The sequence below is a fragment of the Apis laboriosa genome, unplaced genomic scaffold (assembly GCF_014066325.1).
Source record: "Apis laboriosa isolate Shangri-la unplaced genomic scaffold, ASM1406632v1 scaffold23_cov150, whole genome shotgun sequence".
Taxonomy (NCBI): Eukaryota; Metazoa; Arthropoda; class Insecta; order Hymenoptera; family Apidae; genus Apis; species Apis laboriosa.
The window spans coordinates 2,134,111-2,157,736 of NW_025222452.1; the positions used below are offsets into that span (position 1 = coordinate 2,134,111).

Below are 23,626 nucleotides of genomic sequence, written 5' to 3' on the forward strand. Positions count from 1 at the left end.
ATTATCCCTTTCCCTGTGATTTGAAATTATGCGTGTATCGTAATGTTTTTGTGTTTAAACAGCAAATGAAATTTCAACGATCGAGACACGTACGTGTCTTGAAAAAAATCCTCTTCGCATATCGAGGTTACGATTAACAAGAGAAACTGCCTCTTTGCTATCCTCCTGCTTATATATATCTCTCTTTAAGCTCACTGAAATAATCGTAAGTTGACCCATTATGCTTTCCAATTATAATCTCCTATACAATATCTTGGCTACAAATCATTTGATTGCGCGAAGAAAGAGAGAGAAAGAGATCGAGCGGAAACGTCGTTTTAACCTCGACTTTTTCTATTAATTCAACATATTCTCATTTGAACGAAGGAAGGAAGACCGTATTGATATCAAAAATCAAAAAGCAATAGAAACTATGCTTTCAAATTATTTATCAATAATTAAATCGTGATCCAACGATTTAAGATGAACGAATTCCATCAATTGATCCTTCATAAGCTATCTCCATCATTTATAGTTTTTTCCTAAATTCGAGCGACAACTGAATTAATTAATCGCAGAGAGTCAGGCGAATTTTAAAAATTTTTCGGCTAAATTGCTCCATAACTATAACATCGTTCCATTACGAGTCGCATTTACGATTAACGTATTGACTATGCTTATTCGACCATTTACGAAGGATCTTCGTAGATATTTGGAAAGATACACAGAATGTAATAAAATTATTAAATTGTTATACAATACAAATATAATTATATTATATATATTATATTTATATTATATAAATTTATATTATATATAATTATATTATATATATTATATTATATAATACAAAAATTATTTAGAATGTAAAACTTTAAAGCATTCTATACAAAACTGAGATTGGTACAGGACAAAAAGTTGTTGTTTGCTACATGACTTATTAACTTTTCCATTTTTCAACATTGGAACAAATTGGAGCAGAAATTTCAACAGTTGTGCCATTCGTTGCTCGGCAAATATTCGAACTGTTTATATGGAGTGGCAAGAACCTTAGCAATGATGCAGCAGATTATTCTTGCGACTGTCAGCGACTCGTTAAGACATAACTCTTCCATTTTCGACATTGAAACGAATTAAGACAGAAATTTTAATATTTGCTTGACAAATATTCGAATTGTTTATATGAAGTGGCAAGGACCTTAGCAATGATGCGGCAGATTATTCTTGCGACTGTCAGCGACTCGTTAACACATAACTCTTCCATTTTCGACATTGAAACGAATTAAGACAGAAATTTTAATAGTTGCTCGGCAAATATTCGAATTGTTTATATGAAGTGGCAAGGACCTTAGCAATGTAACGAATGATGCGACAGATTATTCTTACAATCACTAACGATTCGTTAAGACATAACTCTTCCATTTTCGACATTGAAACGAATTAAGACAGAAATTTTAATAGTTGCTCGGCAAATATTCGAACTGTTTATATGGCAAGGACCTTAGCAATGATGCGGCAGATTATTCTTGCGACTGTCAGCGACTCGTTAAGACATAACTCTTCCATTTTCGACATTGGAACGAATTAAGGCAGAAATTTTAATAGTTGTGCCACTCGTTGCTCGGCAAACATTCGAATTGTTTATATGTAATGGCAAGGACCTTAGCAATAATGCGACAGATTATTCTACCAATAACTCGCATTATCAAAATATCGGTGTCAAAACACAGCGGCGCGCGTGGCCTGAAGGAGATTTCGTTGGAAACACGGCGCGTCAGTCGACGCGTTAAGACGATCAAGCAATTGTTTATTATTTATTCGACGTATTCGACGATTAATTGTCCGACATTGTTGGCGCGCGTCTATTTAGAAAGCGCGTCGACGCGAGTCCCCCTCTCGACAAGTGAGACGCGTTACCGAGCAACACGCAACGAGGAGTTATGGCTCATTTAACCCCAGTGGTAGGGAGAGGGAGGTGAAGGGGCTTCGAATGCGAAGGTATACGGTTAAAATATAAAGCTGGAAGATATAAAACGCGCCTCTTCCGCGGCGAGTGTAATCTTTCGTCGCTCCTCTACTTTGTCTTCCCGGATATTATTAATAACACGTGCTATAAACGCGTCACGTGTGGGCTACCAATCATACGCGTACATTTTTAACAAAAATAAAAATTGTTGAAGATTGATAAAGGAAAAATTCGATTGCATTACGATATCATGATGGAACGAAATAAGGGAGGAAATTTGGATAAATGATTCGGATGAAATGATTGGAAAATTCGATTTGAACGATACCGAGAATTTTCGACATGAAAGAAGAATACGATATGTTATGGTTACACGATGTCCCGTTTTATAATTAGTTCACGGTCAATTTCTACTAAATTCCTCGCTAAAGTCGTTGTGTCTTTATTGGGGTTGGTTAAGTGGGTTAAGCGTGTAATTATTCATCAAAGAAAATTAGGGAATGCGATAATAATCTGTATTTGCAGGTTTAAAACGAGGCCTTTGCCTCGTACGTAGAGCGAAACGCGTTGGAAGGAATTTTGCATATTACTTTGTTTCATAAGTAATAAGGATAACGGAAGTGGAGCAATGTGGATCGGATAACAAGCGTTGGTTACAGAGCAGCTGTTCGAGTTGCTCACGTCTCTCTTAAATTACTTCGTCCTAAATAGTTTATTGGCGTTTTGGCCAGGGCTCAACTTCGCGCAAAGATTACAACCTATGTTTACTCCTGTGTGTACAGGCCACGCCACAGGGATTTGTGATCGTGCCCCGCAATTAACGACGTGTCGTCTACGTGATCAATTTGCTCATCGCCGTCGAAATCGACGAAGCGAACGAGTTTGGTGCTCGACCAAAAAACGAATCTGTTTTGGACTCGCGGTTGAAATGATCGAGAGAATGCTTCAGAAATGCGACTCGACGATTCAATTCGAGAAATTGGAATGGAATTTTTCATTCTTCGTACGGGGAAGTAAATTTAACGACGTCTGTCTTTTCTGAAATATATATAGTTCGAGTTGTTACTTTTTTTTCAAATTGTAAAACGAAATTTTTACGATTCTTTTGTTCATCTCCGTGTTACTTTTACTAAACCAGTGATGCTCGTTCGTGAAATTAATTAAAAGAGTAGTAAAAGCATAAAGACTTGCTATAAAGATTTATTCATCCACTCGTTTAACACTGGTGTTATACCTCATACGCTTTTCATAACTTCGATTTCTCTTTTTTACAAATTTTAGAAAGCGATCCAAAAGTTTCTATTTTAATGACGTAGTTGAAAAGCGTATTGAAAAGTAAACGAACGTATAAAGGTGGCAGTCTGTGAAATAAAAAAATGTTTTTGATCAGAATTAACGACAAACGTGAAACGTTTGTTAACTTCTTCTTTTGCCTAGAGATCCTCTTTACAGAAAGAAATGTATTTTCCTTTGAAACATACGAGTTACACGTTATACGTTATAATTGGATAAAACTCGTTTACGCAACTGATATAAAACAATACAGTGTCGTTCGATTGTTAGATACGTAACAATGTGCAAATCGGTGCATCAAAAACGTTCAAAGTTACGATTATTTCAAAAAATTTACAAATAGAACACGAATTTCGAGCTCGGTATATTTTACGTATAAAAACTGCGTCCAGACAATGATTTTTCCCTGTTTTTTTTTTATCATTCGTACAAATTTCCTTGTTTAATTGATATGGATGAAAGAATAACTCTGATAAAGAATAATTAATCGTTACCGCGCTATAAATTTCTACGTTCAACGTCATACATATATATATCTCCACGATTTCGAAAAAAAAAAAATAATCCAAAGCGCTCGGAAAGTATTGCAAAAACACCGAAATACAATATTTAAAAAATAAAAAAAAAGAAAAAAAGAGAAGAATAACGCTCCTCTGAAAGTTAGTAAATCAAAACTATTTGAGAAAGCAAGAGTGCGCCGTTATATATTTCAGTGATGTAACAATGTCATAAAATATCGATAGTCTGGTCGTGTTTCTGCTCTGCTTATACGTAAAATATAGCAGTTCGATCAATATGATGTCCGGGCTACGAGATACGCAACTTAATGCCATTTTCTCAAATCCCTCTCTCTCTCTCTCTCTCTCTCTCTCTCTCTCTCTCTCTCTCCGAAGAATTTATCGTTCGTGTCGTGGGAAACGCGATCGATAAAGAGATTGAAAATCCGGCAGGTTAATTTCCTCGTACACGCGAGTGTGAAAATTAAATTTTCATCCTCGACAAGTTTCTTTCGAATCGTTCGAAATTGCGAGAAATAAATACGTCGCAAAGAAGGAAGGGGAAAAAAGGAAAAATAGCTTAGCCATTCGGCGAAAGCATCGAATAATTTAACCGAAACGAGAGAAATGGCTGGTGGTACGCCTTCCCTCCACTACACGGTGAATAATAACGCAGGTAGGAAATTCAACGCTGTGAAATCCGCCGGTTTAACAGAAAATGGAGACAGCACTGTACGCATAGCCGGCGGTGATAGGCGCGTTTCGACCGCGCCCGATTTCCTACTCGAGGCACGGCTGTTCCAAATAAATCACGGAACAGGCTTTGGTACAGATACGCACGGAAGGAGAGCTATCGCGAGCACGGATGTGATTTCGAAAATAAAAAGACGGATGACGAAGCGGAAGCATAAAGACGGAAACGCGGAATATCGTTTGTTTGAAAAAAAAAAAAAATAACGACACTCCTTTTTTTTCCCCTCTCTTTTCTCCCTACTTTTTTTTTTTTTTTGGTATTGTTCAGAGATCGTTCGACGCGTGTCTGTACACTCGAAGCGAAAACAATTTTATCTTCTCATTTCCGATAGGTGTTTTTTTATTTTTTCGAGAATCCGTGGAGGAATTGTAGATTCCTATGTTGATGGAATGGATATTGTCGAGGTAGTAGTAGTAGAGCAAGTGATGATGAGGTACGAGTAAATCATGGTTAATCGAGTAATGTAATCAGAGTGAGAGGAGTAGCGTGGGTCAATCAGGATCGGACGAACATGTATGCACGCGAGAAGTGGATAAGTAGTATAAACGCGTTATAGTCGGACAAGTAGAAAAGCCACTCGTGATTCAGAGAGGAAATTATTATATAAAATAAATGTTATACGAGTTATATATTTTAAATAAGGTTGTCGTTTATAATTTAACTTTTTAATTAATTAAGAAATTTTAATTAATTATTTCTTTTTTTTTTTTTTTTTTGGAAATATCGAACTTTGACCAGATAACCAGAAAACAAGTTAATGGTCGACAAACAAGACGAGTAATATAAATCAGTTATGTATACTCGAACAAATAATCGAATCTCTTTCCTTCTTAAAGATTTATGATAATTTGAATCCACCTCTTTGATAATACTTGTGCCATTTACCCGTTTATTCGCATGAACGGAGAGCTCGATGAATCGTTCGATCGATAATTCGACTACGAAACGAACGGATCCCCCAATCCATAGAACAAGGGAGGCTAATCCGAATCGGCACGATTGGCGGTGAGTTTTAATCTTCACAGTTGGTTCATTCATTTTTCAGGTAAACGGGTCGTGGAGCTTGCCCGGCTTTGTCTGTGACTTTTACATCGCAATGGACGTCACGTGCAGCACCAGTTCCATCTTCAATCTCGTAGCAATCTCTATAGACAGGTGAGCGTCCACCATTTTCAAAAAAAAAAAAAAAAAAAAGGGAAAGGGAAGAGAGGCGATCCCTGATCCCTTTCTTCGAAATCCATTCACAACGTTTTGTCAATCGTTTTAACCTTCCCTTAAAATAAAACCTTGCCTTATCCGTGCAACTGGAGAAGTCAAAAGAGACACACGGATTCGTGGGTCGAGCCGAGATTTAAGAACGTTTTCTCGACGTCGATTGAAAGTGATGGACAGAGGAGGGGGCGTAATAAACGTAATTCGAAGCTCTTCTGCGAAAATAAAATACAACTAAGCCGCCCGTATTGCATTTGTTTTGCACGATTGCGGGAAAATTACGTAGCCGGGATTGTCGAGAAAGCGGCGAAAATCTTGAAAAAGGATGGAGCTTGATTTAACCGGTTTACGTGACACGAATAATTCGGACGAAACTCGGAGAGAAAAGGACCAGAGTTTGCTCTGTGAAACGACCTAGAGTTGAAAGGGACGTCTGCTATTTCTGTAAATCAAGTTTCGTCAAGGTTTCGAAATAACTATCGTCGAAAGGGAGGTCGATCAGTTTCGTAGTTTCTTTTTCTTTTTTTTTTTTTTTTTTTTTTTCAAATTTACGAAACCTATCGTTTGTTTTTCCGAAACGAAACGTGGCTGGAATAAAATCAATAGACTAACATACGAGCAATTTATAGAATTTATTCGATATCAAAAACGCGAATCAGTTTTTTTCTGTTTTCTTCTTCTTCTTCTTCTTCTTCTTCTTCTTCTTCTTTTTGTTGTCCCTTTGGAACTGTTTATCAAAAACCATCTCATAAATTCCTATCGATATTAGATTGAAAATAAGACGCGCATTCATCCGCGAATGATACAGTCGAATGATTAATACCGAGTTTTTCACATTTGCATGTTAAAATATTCGTGTCGCGATGCGGAAAAATGGGTGCACTTTATTAAAAATCCTGCCGCGATTCTCCCTTAAAGTTGGAGAATCTAAATCCGTCCCTTGTCATCCGTCTTCCAGAAATCCTCAAGAACAAGCACCAGTAATTTAACTTAATTAATCATGATTTTCTTTCCGCTTCTCGATTCGATGTGATTAATTTCGTCTCGTCGCAAGATGGCGTGAGCAATTAGGGGGGAGAGGGGGTTAGACAATCTTGATCGATCGGAATAAATCGGAATTTTCTTCTCTCTCCCGTGAAATTAACTTGAGAAACACGATTTCGAGATACAATTTCATTGGAAAACTAAAGTTAAAACTACCAATTATTTCGATCGAATTGAATTCTAAATTTCTATATTTTCTGGATACAACAAAACAACACTGTTACATCCTTTTATCCAATTTTCACACACACACATCGAAGCAAATATAAAATTTTTTCCAATATCTCAATTTCTTAAATTCATTCACTTTAATTAAAAATATTATCGAATCGCGATAACTTCCGATCCTTGCCCTCTCTTAAAAAAAATTTATTCCCCAAAATTGAAAATTTTCCAAAAAAAAAAAAAAAAAAAAAAATACTTCTCTTCTCAGAAAAACAGGGAAAACAGACTTACCATTACGAAATCCTCATCGATCAGGCTAGAAAATAATAAATTGAACAAGCCCCGTTCGTGGGAAAGGGGAAGGAGGGGAGGGGAGGGGAGTTAGCAAGGTGTTAGTGGATCCATCGTCGATTTGCGGTAACGTAATGCCCATCAAGCGAGGAAGGGAGGATGGGAGAGGGGGGGGGGGTAGGGGGACAGTGTACGATACGCGGGATGAATTTGAATTGCAGATACATAGCAGTGACCCAGCCGATAAAATACGCCAAGCACAAGAACAATAGAAGAGTGTGGTTGACGATACTGTTGGTCTGGGCGATATCTGCCGCGATCGGCAGCCCGATTGTTCTCGGCTTGAATAACACCCCCGACCGGACACCGGACCAATGCCTCTTCTACAATACAGACTTTATCATATACTCGAGCCTATCCAGCTTCTACATACCTTGCATCATCATGGTGTTTCTCTACTACAACATATTCAAGGTAAGAATCCTCCTTCTCGCCCGTTTCGAATACAGAGAGAGAACGAGAGAGAATTTGTTTCTTCGGGATGGAATAGAATAGAAGAGATTCTCGATTCCGTTTTCAATTTTTTAATGAATTTTTTTTATAGCGTTTACGTTTAAAAATTAAGAAGTCAAGAGTAAGTTTTTCTTGCAATTTTTCTTAAGTCGTGTGTGGAGGAAAAGGGATATCGAGAAAAAGGATATTTAAATAATTTTTCTTTTATAGCGTTGACATTTAAAAATTAACGGTTAAGAATAAATTTTTCTTACAATTTTTCTTAAGGCGTACGTGGAGGAAAGAAGATATCGAGAAAAGAGAAGAAATGAATCATCGATACTGAGTGTTAATAACTTTTCCTTTATAGCATTTAAAATTGGCATTTAAAATTAACGGTTAAGAATAAATTTTTCTTGCAATTTTTCTTAAGTCGTGGAGAAAAGGAGGTATCGAGAAAAGAGAAGAAACAAATCATCGATATCCTAGTGTTAATAACTTCTTTTATATAATATTTACATTTAAACATTAACGGTTAAGAATAAGAATTTTTTCTTACAATTTTTCTTAAGTCGTGCGTGGAGGAAAGGAGATATCGAGAAAAGAGAAGGAACGAATCATCGATATCGAGTTAATAACTTTTCTTTTATAGCGTTGACATTTAAAAATTAACTTTAATTAAGAATAAATTTTTCTTACAATTTTTCTTAAATCGTGGGTGGAGGAAAGGGGATATCGAGAAAAGAGAAGGAACGAAATCGTGGGTAAATGAATCGGAAAAACAAGTAAATACGAGAAACGATGGATGGAGAAATAAGTGAATGTGATTTATAAAGGGGGATATAAATGAAGATATTGATCGGTTTATTTGCTCGATTAACCGTGACTTATAATTTCATCGTAGCAAGTAAAATTCGACCGAATTACGTAGATATAATTTTAACGCCATATGGAGCAAAGTGTTCCGCAGATATGTTGGCTTTTGCGATTACGTTGCGGTTAATCATAAATACGGTTGCTTCGCTATTCTACATTGGCCGGAATACATAAACAATTTTGTTTGCATGGTTGCTTTCATTCGTTATGATATTAATTTCCGATGACGCGAAATATCGCTATAATAATTACGTGAAACGGAGTTCAAATAGGGAGGGTATTAACAATCGTTGCGCCCGTTTGCGCGTACAGATTGAAAAGATACGAAATTACCCAGATTTTGTATCTTCGTTTATAAAGACGTATATATTTATTAGGCCCGATTCAGAACCTCGATTCGATTGTCTGTTTGTTTTGATCGTTTTCCATAAATATCGTGCGAAGGTACCTTTTGTCGACAATAATAGATTCGTAATATCCGACTAATAATACTCGAATAACGTATCATATCCGTCTCTCCGTAAGAGACAATCTTTATTCGTTTAAAATTGATCGAAAAATTTTCCAAGAAAAAATTATATTATGCATTTAATTCTAGAAAAAAGAAAAAAAAGAAAAACAAAGAAAAAAAAATGTTTCAACAGGCGTCGATATTTTTCAATACAATAAAGTGATAAAGTGATAAAAGATATATTACGGGTATATCACGGAAAAAAATTTTTTTTTCGTCACCGATTTTTCCCGATTTCTCTCGAGACGATCATTTCACAATTTGCCATTTCCAGGCGCTGCGAAACAGAGCGAGGAAAGCGAGGGCCAATAGGAAGCCTAATTTGGGCGACATTAAGCCGGGCAGCATAATAGAGAACATAGCGCACACTCGCAGGTGAGCCGACATTTTATACACTTTGTTAATTCTTTAAAAATTCTTTAAAAACAGATTACCAAAAATTTTTTAAGAAATTTTTCATTCGAATCGACGCCAAGAAGGTCGAGGAAGAAAGTGAAGAAAGTAGATTAGAAATTAGTTAGAAGGAAAAGCATAGCTATTATATAATGCGAGATGAATTTTCGATTAATGTAATAATAGAGATAAAAAGTAATTAATTTGTTGAAATTTTTTGATTTCGTTCGAAGAGAATGGAGGAATCAAAGCTGATACTTCGTTGATAATAATGCCGGGGGAACGGCATGTTTGTATTTATCACTTGCATGTGTCACTCTGTTGCATGTCTGTGTAGAGATAAGCATCGTGATTGTTAATAGCGTGATTCCGTAATATAATTCATTTGCTTCCACTACGCAAACACTTCCTTATCAATCGAAAGTTTCAATAATGAACACAAACGACCTTTGTCCATTCATTTCAATCGAATTCTCAGATAAATTATCGCAAAGAATTTGCACACAACGAATATCATTATTATTATTACAGAAAATTCAAATTTATCGAACAAGGATCTTAAAATATAATTAAAATGAATTATAAAGAAAAAAAAAATTTATAATATTAAAATTTATATATTAAAATTTTTTTTCTTATTTATAATATTAAAATTTATAAATTAAAATTTATAATATTATGTCTATCCTCCTCTGAAGAAGGCAAAAATCGACAAAGGCCGTATTTCCAATTCGTTAAATGTCTCCTTCAGAACAGAAAGAAATTCTTCGTCCTTCGAAAGACGAGAGGGGAGGGGAGGGGTACATCGATCGAACATCCCCGATATCTCTTTATTATGCTCGACGAACGACAAAACGTACGTCTACATCGTCAACATCTCGATAGATGTACACAGTTCAGTTTCTCTGATCAGAGATCACTCACAGGTTTCTCGTACTCAGACGAATCGATATCCAATCTCTCCGAACGCGATTTCTCGCTTCTCACAGATCAAAGAGGTGCTGGCTGTTTAAACATAGGATGAATATAAATTCATTGGGGAGAGGGTGGGGGGAGGGGGGATTCGCGGACAAAGACGAACCACCCTTTATTCCGAATGTGTCGCGTGCTCCTTCATCGAGTCATTTTTTTCAATTTTCTCTCGCGCGCCTCTCGCATTCCAACGAGACGATTTCGAAAAGAGATTGACGCCTTCCCCTCACCCCCTTCCAAGAATATACCGCTGAAAGAGGAGAGTGGGGAGGAGAAGAGGAGAGAGAGAGAGAGAGCGAGAAAAGAATATAGAAAAACAAGAAGAGGATGGAGGAGAGGAGAAAGGAGAACGTGAGAAGATATTCAAGCCTGGAGCATCTCTATATAATATCTTCATTTCCGTTTGTGTCGGTGTACTTGTCTTGAATAGCCAACAACTTTTCTTTAATTGCCGGCTTTTGTACCCCCTCCCTCGAGTGTCGATGACCCCATCCGTTCATCGATGACAAGAATGAACCGATGCAGAAGGAAGAACCGATTTCTCGTCCCCTGATTGAAAGGAGCGCAGTCTCGGTTGTTTGTCGGTTTCAAGATGATTTGATACCACTGCTACCAATTTCTTCTTTCTCTTTCTCTCCTTCCTCCCCCGGAAGAGAGAGAGAGAAAGGGAGAGAGATGACTCTCGGAAGGTGAGATTTCATCTAGGCGGCGAAAGGTTTGGGGATTCGATCTCTTTCGATCTCTCTACACCTCCTCCTCCCTTCGATCTTTTACACTTTTTCACGCTTCTTCGAGGATATTATTACTATTATTATTATTATTATTATTGTTATTATTATTATTGTTATTATTATTATGGATGGCTAGACGTCGATTGCTCGCGTCAGGGCGGAACGTTGGTATGAAAAGGATTTTCAAGTGGATCGTTTCGAATCGATTGGATTGGAAAAGAGAGAGAGATTCGAGCGTTGTACGTGGGATAGGGGTGTATGCGTGAGTGCGTGTGTAGAAATGCAATTAGGCGCGCGGATGCACGGGTAATTTGTATAGTATTAACTGTACCCTTTCGCTCGCCCTGATTATTATTTATAGGTCACTTCCTACGGTTACGTGTTACGAGCATTATCGATAAATTAGACTTAGATGTTTATGGGAACGGTCACATTTTGGCTGCAACGCTCGTCTTTTCCCTTGGGTCCCGTGTATTTAACATAATCTCGGCCCTGCGTCCAAAATTTCCGTGAAATTCAAGCCTCTTCTTCAAGCTTCCGCTCTCCTATTCATACACGTGGAATCCGCATTGATGTTATCGGTGTTCCTTTGAACCTTTGGTATATAACAGGGGAATACAATTTTTTTACGGTTCGAAACGCTTCGTTTTGTTCTTTTTTTTTTTTTTTTTCTGAGAAAATCGAATTTGAAATTAATTGGAAGTCGTAAACGTGCACTTTACGGAAAACGTTTTACAATAATTATCTGGAAATTTTAAAACGAAAGAATTTTATCCGTTTTCTGTATCAAATTCATCTCTGTACGTAGAATCTTCCTGACCTGACCTGACCTGACCCGAGATAACTCGTATGACGCTGATACTCCAATCTACGCACATTCAATCACATCGATTTATCTGTATTTCAGATTGTTGTTAAAACGTCGATTCCGTTGTATTTAAGATTAATCAAAGGATATTAACGGAGATTTTTCAATTCTTTTCGTCGGGGTGGAGAAATTTCAGAATCGTTAATTACTTTCGAGAGATCGAATGTATGATCGAAATCGTAATCGGTCACGAAAAGCGAAAGTGAAATGACCGAGTAAATGACGCAAAGTTTGAGGAACTATCGTTTAGATTGAACTCTGAATACTAAGTCATTTGCCGATTGCCAACCTGTAACGTAATCGGATCCCCGATAATCCGATTATTCGGAATAGACCGGTTTCCAATGTCCATATTATTCACGCACAAAATTACTCAACCCTACCCTTCGATCATCGACTAATGCCGATTAATTAAAAAGACACTCTCAATGATCAATTTTCAAAAACTATAATCGAGGCGGTGAACAAAAAGTCGAATCTCATCCCTCTTTTTCGATATATTATATTAACTCTTCGAATTAATCGATCGAAACTGGACATTTCGTTTGAAATGTCAAAGGTTACATTATTCGGAATATTACGATCATTCGTAAACTCGTTCAAATTATTCACGCACAATAATCTCGAAAAAATACCGATAAATCTAAAAAAATTTACCACAAGATTTTTTACTTTATTATTACCACAAGATGATAAAAAAAGAAACGATAAAAATATCCTATCGAAAAGTAAGTCTAAATTGCTCTTTTTCGATATAATTGGCCTCCATTCCATCGATGGAAAGCGAGCCAATTGAAATATCAAATGTTCCGAGAGCAGCTCTTCTCTACCTTTTCTTTTTTTTCTTCTCTCACTTTTCTTCCCCCTCCCTTCTTCTCGGAGAAGAATTACTTTCATTTTAGCGAGGGCACCCGAGGATCACTCTGAATCGCGAAGGATACATTCAACGAAGTAAAAGCCCAAGTTCTTTGTTCGTGGCAAAGTTCGGAACGAGAGTAGGCGCGAGCCTAGGCGCAAGCGTACCACCACGCCTCGCTTTGTGCATGATAGATTAACTTTTCCCCTTTTTGCCGGATTAGCGCGCCGCCAAGGAAATACTAAAAGCATGCTAAGTGTAGAAGCTTTTTTTTAGAAGCTTTTGACTAAGATCACGTAGTGGGTATTCTGTGGCAAGGTTTGCGGAGACGGCGCTGGGGGCGGCGGCTCTCGTGGCTCCCGGCATCGAAGAGCCGACCAACACCGCTTCCGGTAGCAACGAGGACGAGGACGAGACACCCCTTGATCCTGTTGTGGTCATCTCGAACGATAAGAGCACCGAGTTCTTTCTGGCCACTGTCGTCGAGGAAGCAGCGTAAGAATTCAATCAAATTTATCCCTAGACTGTGGATATAGATTCAATTAATATCGTAAAAAATTATATCTTTATACGTCACAATGGTAGATCATTCGGGAAATAGAATTAAAAATTTTTACGTGAAAATCTATTCGAGAAAATCGTGCCATTGAAAACGCTTTTTCATCCATTCCGATATCTCGATCGGTTACCGAGATGCGAGGATTTAAAGTTTTCGTAGTATTTAAGATGGTGGGAAGATTACGAATGGCTCGCGTCCTATATTTCTTCTTGGAAATGTACACTGTTTCCAGGAATCGCGTCTGGAGTTTGAGATAAGTCAGCGAGAGAAGGCGCGAGTGAGAGATCCGAGTAAACGATAAGGAGGAAGATAGTAAACGATTAAAAATTAGGTTTTTCTTTACACGACGATATCTCGGGAACGGGAAGTTGTATCGAGATGAATAAAAAAACATTTTAAAGGGTAAGATTCCACGCTTCTAATGATCGTTCACTCGTTGACCGGAAGTTAGTATCTTCAGAGTTATAGCGGTTTAAAGTTTTCCGAATTTTAATAAGATATAATCGGGTTTAAAATAAATAGTTGAAAATTAGTTTTCCATTACACGACGATATCTCGGGAACGGGAAGTTGTATCGAGATGAATAAAAAAACATTTTAAAGGGTAAGATTCCGCGCTTCTAACGATCGTTAACCGGAAGTTAGTATCTTCGGAGTTATAACGTTTCAAAGTTTTCCTAATTTTAATAGGAAATTTAATCAAAGGAGATTAAGCTATATAAATTTATTATTGGATATCGCTTAGAATGATTTTACTAATGGCTTTCGCAAAATTCTTTGCTTAAAGTAAATTGAATCTTTATTTAATTATATTGAGGTTTATAATTATATCGATTAATCAAACGAATTTTGTAGATTATATAATTTTTGGACATTTAGGTAGCTGCGCATCCTATATCTATATAAAAAAGATATAATATGAGAAATATATATTTGCCTGAAAATCCAGCAGTCTATTTATCTCTCCATTCCTTTCTTTCTCTCTCTCTCTCTCTCTCTCTCTTTTATATAAATCCTTCGTACCTAATTTCCTCTTCCTCACCCGAGAATTTCTAATTAATGAATTTCACCGCGTGATAAGTCCAAGCAAAAACGTATAACAAGGGTTAGAACGAAGTTAAAAATGTTCTTGGCAGAGGGTAAAAAGAACGGGCCGATGTGGATCCGTTTTTCTGGACGAATGAAGAGAATGGCGAGACGCGGAGGCGTTGAAACTTTGCCGGGCAAATTAACGAGAGTGAAAAAAAGAAAAAAAAAAAAAGAAAAAAAATAATAATGAACAAGGACAAAGGGGTGGATGGAATCAATTAGCATTGAAAACGGGAGGCGTAACATTGGAGGAAAAAAAGGAAGGGGAAAATACTATTTTTCCGTTCATCAGGAGGAAATGAATTTTCGGTTAGAAGTTTGGACGGAGCGGAGTTGAGACGATCTAAAGTTCCATCTTAATTGGTTAGATCTGCGAATTAAGATAGCATCGGTTCTTATTTGCCGGTGTTTTATGTCGAAACGCCGTCTTCCTTTCAAAATTCCTCGGGTCACCGACTAATTGCCCCTTTATCTTCCATTGAACGAGATAGGGAGATCTCGGCAGGGAGGACGTTAAACTTACGAAACGAGAGATGGAAAATTGGAATCATATATTTGCCTGCGTAAAATTGGACGAAAGGAAGGGTTGAACTTTTTTTTTCTTTTTTTTCTATATATATATATATATATATATATTGGCCACGGAGTCGATAATTCATTGGCGTAAAGAATTACTGCGCCGACACATTCGATAAAAATAGGAAGAAAACACCGATAAACTCGGTCCACTGTGAAATCGATTCGTTTGTTTGTGGAACGTCCACTGGTCCAGCAAGTTGGAGTAGTAACCAGTATTGATTGAACGCGGAAGACACGTCGCCTCGATCGATAGCTTAACGATAACAAAACGTAAGTGAGTAAAAAGGAAAAAGCTTGGGATAGTATATAGTTCCCCGTACACAATGAAAATGGGTAACGAATGGGAAGAAGGGATTGTAAATGATTCGATTTCTTTGGTTGGCTGCGTTACGGACGAGATACCAATATGGCCGCGTATCTATTTTTGATTAATTCTTACATTTCAATTTTGTCAAAATATAAATTAACGTCAAATTAACAATTAATCGATGATATACGTAATTTCCATTATAATTAATGTTTATCCATTCGTATCCAATAACGTATACTTTGACTTGAATTGAAAAATTTGAAAGAAAATAAAAAGTTCTGAAGCAAGAAACGAATACTTAATTAACTTTATCACTTTTGTAACGAAACACAGAATCATCGTAAATCTCTTTCTTAATAATTCCACGATCAAAATACACTTCATAAAATGTAATCAATTGTTACGAGTACGGAATATCGCATTCTATTTTTCGGAAAAATAAATCGACGCGAAAAGAGTAGCGTTACAGCGGATGCCCAATGATAACCCAATGTAACGCGATGATAATACCGATATACATACCGGCTAATCGTACGATCGATACGTACGGCGTATCGTGGGAATGGTGGTGGTCCACGCAGCGAGATGTCTTTGAGACTAATCGCCGAGAGCGTTTCCATCGACGGTGCAAGCAAGTTTAATTACATGGACGGGTTTGTTGTTTGGCCGTACATGGCCAATGGATGGTACGTTAATGCACGCGGCGGTAGCTCATTGTTCGATCGGTTTCGAATGAAACGCCGCGCGTGTGTCGTTTCGTTACGAGAAGTAATTTCACGCGAACCTACAGTTACACGATCAGACTCGCCTCGAAGCAGTACCTGTAGGACGGGCGATGGAACCGGATAGAAACAACTCTGGCTACACAACTATGCTTTACACTCGGAGTCGTTCTTCTACCCACTCGAGCGGTCAAACCAATATTAAATTTCGATTTCACTACAAGTTTCTGTTTCAATTTTCGTTATCCAATTTATACCCGGATCTCGATCGATCCGAATATATCGAACGGTAAGAGCTCCCTCACGGTCGTACACAAAGCAGAAATTCGAAATACTAAATTCGAGTACGCCAAACAATCTCCATCACGATGCAAGTAATGGAGGCAAACTTGCTTCCCTCGAGGCAAGTTTCATTGTGCAGTAGAGTATTCTACTATTCCTCCACAGAAGATGGCAAGAAAAGTATAATAATATAAAATATACTATTGCACATCCTTCCTTCGCTTCCCATCTTTCCTTGAACCAATAGTGTATCCCCATAATATTAATATTAATTGTCAACAAAATATTATATAACAAAATATTATATATATATAATTTACAAGAATCCTATTGCTACATCTTTTCATGGACTTGCCATGTAGCTTAACGATACAAGAGATACCCTCCAGAGTCCAGAGTAAATACGAATATGGACGCGGCGAGATGTGGGCGCTACCGATACTCGAATTGCAGTTGTCGTTTCAGCGCAGTGGCTCAAGCACAACTGGGTGGAGAACGGCAGAAGGGAAGAAAGGATCCTGGATACGACGGTGCGGCGAGCACCGCGGTGATACACGAACCGGTGGTGGAGACGAACTCGAGCCCGAGCCCGAACCCGCGGATCGCTTCGGCCCCGTCGTCCTCGACTTCGTCCTCGCCGCCTGCCAAGGGCGCGGCCGCGACCGGCCAAGCCTCGCAGACGAAGAGGAACGGCGGCGAAACGAACAAGCAGGAATTGAAGAGGCTGAAGAGCGCCGTCTCCCTTCTCCCTCTTCCGCTCGCGCGCACGCCGAGCGTGATGTCCGCCTCGTCCACCTGCAAGAAGGACAAGAAAAATGCCGGCTCCGGATCGCGTTTCACCATATACAAGGCGAACAAGGCGAGCAAGAAGAAACGGGAGAAAAGCTCGGCGAAGAAGGAGCGCAAGGCCACGAAAACGTTGGCCATTGTTCTTGGTATGTCCGATTTTGGTGGGGGAGTTTTGGTGGGAAAACGAGTTTACTTACGAGTTGAAGAATAAAGTTGCTCGAATAAATTGTTATTCGATTTTTTTTTCTAATTTATTTATCTACTTATTTTTATAACAGTTCGTTAATACTTAATTCTACAGTTGATGAATCTATCAGTGCAGTGACTTCTTTATTGGATTTTCATGATTTTCTTCCTTTCAGTTGCAAAGACATATTTCGAGATATTATGAAACTTCGTGAGGATGTCACGCATAGATAAATTGTCATCTTCGATTTCTTTTTTTTTTTTTTTGTTTTTGTTTGTTTATATACGGAAGAAATTTGTTTCACGTTTACAGGTGTATTTCTGATCTGTTGGCTGCCGTTCTTCACGTGCAACATCATGGACGCGATTTGCACGAAGCTGACTGCCGACTGTCAACCAGGCGTCACCGCATTCATAGTGACCTCTTGGCTAGGGTACATGAACAGCTTCGTAAATCCCGTGATTTACACTGTGTTCAATCCGGAATTTCGCAAAGCCTTTCATAAACTTGTCAGCTTCTAGGCGTATCTCGATTTCGTTTTATCAAGTCACGTTTTATCTTGAGTGATATGGAGGAACAACAACGAGACAATTGGACAATCGAACAGCTCAACATTTGTTCCGGCTGAAGGTATATATGTATATATATATATATATATATATATCTTTTCGTAATCGTGCCCTTCGATTCTTTTGTAGATGGACAATACGAGAACGAGATCGTTTTCTCTTGATTGTAATAAAAACGAAAAAAAAAAAAAATAGCGAAATTAAAACAAAAAAAAAGATTAAAACGCGACGCGATGAATCGATCGTGTGCGAAATTGAGCCAGAATCGAAGCTTTTTATGAAGGATAGAATTACATCGTCGTGCACTTTTTACTCGTCCTTTTGTCGAAAGATCATCGTTAATATTCCTCTCACCGGCACTTTATCATCGTCCACCATCCTCGCCGCGAGATCATTTCGTTCGATATCGATACCGGAGGCGATGTGCATCGATGTTAGAGCTGAATTACCAAATAAATATTTAAGCTAACGATAAGTATAGATATATCGGAGGATTAAAAAAAAAAAAAAAAAAAGAAGGAACGAAGTCACCGTGTTTTAAAGCGCGATGTATTGTTAACTGCGTCGAACGCGTCGAGAAATTTGCGTTTCCCTGCCATTTCGAGCGACTCTGGCTTCGTATAAATAACATAAATAAAGAACACGAGAGTTTAAAGAATAAAAGGAGCGATAAACATCAGGTTAAAGCGTAAAATCGATGGAAGACGTGTTTGATGAGCAAATGATGTATATATATATATATGATGTATATATATATATACACCTTGTTGGATATAAATTATACCGTGGCAGTATTATCGTAGCTCGTAAGGTATAGAGAAATTTTTTTTGGCTGAAAAAGCGGAGGAACGGAAGCACCAGTTCTACGGCATACTGTTACGCGTCTCTGTACACCTGCGCGTCGCGCAGTCTAATCCCACGCCTTTGTACTATGTACGATTTATCCGGTTGAAGCGCCGGATCTATCCCGTAATCGTTTCGTGATTCGAGATTCGTCGTTCCGTCGTTTTTCGCCCTTCTGAAACGAGATCGGAGGAACAAGTTTCCGAACGAAACGAAAGTCTCGAGTGCAATTTTACCCGAATTTTATAAATCCGTCGAGGCAACGGTTGCGCATTACGATATCGTCGGGAACGTGTTTTTCGAATTCTAGAAAATTGATTCGCGCGAACGGGGAAAGGAATCGAGTCTGTCGAACGTGTCCATGATCGAATCCACGATGCCATTTCCTTCGAGGTTTCCTTCGCCACCGTTCCAGCGGTGCGCCCCCCTCCCCCCCCCCTCGTCGTATTCTGACCTAAATCCCTTAAGAAATCATTTATTATCTATTTCTGTTAATATCGTAACGATAAGGAAATCTAACTCTTCTCTTAATATTTCCTTTTTCTTTTTTTCTTAATCAAAAGAATAATTATGAAATGTATGTACACGTTCCTTTTCTTTTTCTTTCTTTCTTTCTTTCTTTTGTATATGCACATTTTCTTTAAAATTATCGCTTAGAAAATTATTATTTAGCATTAATTCCATTCTCAACTTTGAATAAATCATAATTTTCAAATATTCATAACAATTCGATCACCTATTATATTCTTATACGAGTTTCGTAAATACTTATTTTCTGAACTCATGTACACTGCTCAAGTCTTCGACACTTTCCAATAGTCTATTAAAAAAAATTCGCAATTCCGGTGAAAACCACTTCGCCTCTCGAAGTGACGGAACGAGATTATTAGCTCTCTTCGATCTATCGATCATCCCTCCCCCACAATGCCATTCGTTCCAGATACTAATTAAGATTTATGTATTGTCTTTGGAACGTTGGTGAAACGAAAATCGATAGAGGGAAGGGAATCCGCCGGCACATTCTCCTTCTATCCCGCCTCCAAGAGGCCAGGAAGGGGTCCCTCCTCCAAAGATAAACATCGTGTACTTAGGTGACGCGTTCGACAGAATGGAAAATCGAGATAGACGCGTCAGAAGCACCTGTACCGGCTCCGTTTCACGTCCCATCTCCACCAACGTCTGCAAAGTTTCCGGCGTCCGAATTTTCAAACATATCAATACAAGCATGACAGGTAATATACACGCTGGTCGAACATATGCTGCGCGAGATACGATCAGAAAGGAAACGTTTATCGAATTATTTATCTGAATTATTTATTATTCATGTTGGAACATCCGCGATTGAATATTATATTGCGATTACTTTCGAAAAGGAACAAGTTTTGTTATGCATTTACGAACATTTAAATCCCTATTTTTGATCAATTAAATCGTTTGTAAGTCCCATCAATTCTTGGAAACGGGATCTCAGGGAGCTTCGAACGAAACTTGAAACCAAACCAATCGTTTCGATACGATTGTATGCGAAATGTACGTGCAGGGTAACATCTCCTCTCCTCGTTTCACTCGAATCCCCAAAACTTCTCGCTTAATCTTCTGTATTTCAGCCGCTTAAAACGTGCAATATTGTGTAATTATTATTCGATGAAGAAATAGCTTTACAGTGACGACGTTTATTATGATAAATTCTTTCCATTTCTGTTGAATATTATAATCGAAGAAATGGGATGATCGTATCGATGCGAAAAGTGATTTCTTTTTGATCGCATTTCGCGAACGCGCAAGATGGACTACGCGAAAACGGAAAATACCGGAACACGCGTGTGTTAACGCAAAAGGAAACACGGTTGTTTCGTGCGTTTGAGTCCCGCGATTCTGCAATAACTACAATCAAAGCTTTTTATTCTTATCAGTTTCTGTGAATGCGTTGTATAACTTTAAAACCTTCCAATGTATATTTGTACATAATTAGTAATAATATTAACGAACTGATCGAACTGTGCAATCGGTTTGTAAAGCGATACGTGCGAATAGAAGATACGCGATCGCCTGCTAACAAGGAGTACGTAAGTGGATGGGAATCGTTTATGGGATGACATTACACGAATTCTAATACTACCTGAATACTATTAATGAAACGTTGATAAAAAAATTGTCAAAGTGGAACTTCGAGAGGAATTTAAAATTCCGCACGATTCTCCCTCTCATTTTGCAAAAATAATGGAATAATACCAGTTAATAGAGGAGGCCAGTGAGCAAAACATCTTTTACCAAATATATTTCAACTAAATAGAAATGCAAACTTGAACGTATCCAAAGTTACTTAAACCGCAACACGAGTTAAAGAAGCAGAGTCCATGCAAAGTTTCGGATCAAGATGTTTCGAATGAACATGATTTCACAAGGAAACAACAACAAGATTTCGCAAAGTTAGTTTCGAGCAGAGAGGGATTTTTCTCAATCAAGATTCACTTTCATTCCCTTCTTTAAGGCGCGATTTATTACATTCGATTCGCGCCGTTTATTATTCCAGAAACGATGACCATCCGCTCTCGTACACATTCCTCGTAAGACCTAGATACACCGCAATTACTAAACACTAGGGACAAAGCTAGTACGCATGTAAGTGCTAGGCGAAATCTTTAGGGAAACTTTTTTCTCGATGAATTGTGATAAAGCTAGGTTTTGTTACGTACCTTTTACCCCGAATTATCCCATTTCAAGATTAAATTTCCACGTAATAATTTATGATTATGAACTCGCACGAATCGTCGCCGATCTTTCACCCTTTTTTCTATCCCCTTTTTCCAATCTTTTCGTCAAAATCGATCGACAAGAATGAAATTTCCATCGAGGAGGGAGCGCGATGGATTAACCATTTATCGCGTTTCGATTCGCATCGAATCTCTTAATTCACGCCTAACCCTTTAAACTGAAATCTCTTAAAGCCCCGTCAGTTGAATCCATTTCGTTACAGCGAATCCTCGTCGTCAGAATCGACCAAATTTCTGTCCTTTAATAATGGCGCGACAAACTTTCCCTGCCATCGGCCAACATTTAAATTCGATTCGACAGATGGCGCTGCGGTGTCACTTTTACGGTGAGAGTAAAAGTTCTATAGCGTCTCTCTCGAAAATTAGTTTTCGCCAGAAGTAAACGCTAGATAGTATTAAGATTTATTAAGAAGTATTGATTTTTAAAAAAAAAGCAATTTTTCGAAAAAATTTTACTCTCGAATATGTTGAAAATACGTTTGAAAAACTTTAAAATTTTCTCTCGAAGGATTTTCGCAAGTACAACATTGAGATAGAAACATTTATCCAATAATAATTTTAAAATAAAAGTGTCTATCAACGAAAAATAATTCTAGACAATTTTCCAGAGTTTTAAATGTATTCGTATCATTACGCCATCGCAGAGATCATTTTTTCAAAGAATAAATCCAATATCAGGATCGGATTATTAATTGGATTATTAATTATTAAATTTCTTGTCCTTCGTTAAGGCGAAAAATCGGCGATTCCTCAATACCACGAAATCATTTACCGATCTCCTTATTCTCTTACTTTCTTTCCTTTTTCTTCTTCTTCTTCTTATTATTATTATTATTTTCTTTTGTTTTAACCGCGCGAGAAAATTCTCGAAACGACGACCAAAGCTTCTTTCTTTAAGCACCTTTACGCTCAACTATTGTATTCAAAACAAGAAGAACAATTAAGGCAAAGCGTATTTATCACGTCGAGCGAAGCTCAACAAACAGCCTAGCGGATTGTTTTAACGCAACGCACTTGATAAACGCATTATAAAAGTTTTCTTACAATCCTGCTAAGATCGCTCCGTATTTTTCTAACCCTTCCTTCTTCTGTACATAAACGTGTATGCACGATACACGATACGAGAGATATCTGTACTCTTCGACTTGCTTAGTCAAAGTGTCTCCTACGTAGCGTTTCTTCATTCTTCAGGAATATTTAAATTGTAAAAAAAAAATCTTTTACTTTCTTAATTATCAGAAAAAAAATTTACCGATTCTCCAATCTCTTTTAAAAGTTACTTTTAAAAAAATCAAGTTTTTGTGAATTTCGTAGATATTTAAGAAATGAAGATATCATTGGAAAGGGGATAATAATAAAATCTTAAATTTCTCTCTTTTTTTTTGATATTTCGAAATGCTGCGTGCGAGACATTTCAACTAAGGGAAACAGTATTGTAACGAGAGTATATGAGCATTGTACATCTGTGTAAATATACATCTATCTAATCGATATGAAGAACGCGAGAAATATACGAATGATTGTGAATTTCGTGGAAATTCTCGACAAAGGGGGCCGGTTTCTACCTCCTTGGAACGAGATAGAAGAAAGCAAAAAATATAAATAAACGGAGTGGAACGTCTAATAAGTGTCCATGTTTGTTCGAGAGTGTGTCACTTCGGCATGAGAGGATTACGTTTTTTCCTATGAATTTCTTAATCATTATTACGAATGGTCTATACAGGGCATAGATGTAAGAGATTGTGAAAAAAAAAAAAAAAAAACTTTAATTTGACGATTAGACGTAAGCGAGACGAATCAAATGGAGGAAGAAGAAGAAGAAGAAGAAGAAGAAGAAGAAGAAGAAAATGAAATGAATTATTCAAACAAGAAAAAAAAAACGCTGTATGTACCGATGGCAATACCGTATACATATTCACACGCGAGTGAAAAACACATGGGACACGTACACGAAGAATCAATCAGAGAAATCGAAAACACACGGACACTTGTCAAAATTAATAAAAATATAGTATAAATTAACT

The 23,626-nt window shown here is 37.6% G+C and overlaps 1 protein-coding gene across 1 annotated transcript in view; it reads left to right on the plus strand.

Moving 5' to 3' along the window:
• Positions 1-18,050, plus strand: part of LOC122713182 (dopamine D2-like receptor) — a 132,744-nt gene extending 114,694 nt beyond the window's left edge. The window contains exons 2-7 of the mRNA XM_043933391.1: positions 5,535-5,644; positions 7,423-7,675; positions 9,355-9,455; positions 13,201-13,395; positions 16,894-17,375; positions 17,729-18,050. Of these exons, the coding sequence (XP_043789326.1) occupies positions 5,535-5,644; positions 7,423-7,675; positions 9,355-9,455; positions 13,201-13,395; positions 16,894-17,375; positions 17,729-17,937 (1,350 nt within the window). The 3' untranslated portion in view covers positions 17,938-18,050. The remainder of the gene's footprint in view (positions 1-5,534; positions 5,645-7,422; positions 7,676-9,354; positions 9,456-13,200; positions 13,396-16,893; positions 17,376-17,728) is intronic.
• The last annotated feature ends 5,576 nt before the right edge of the window (positions 18,051-23,626 follow it).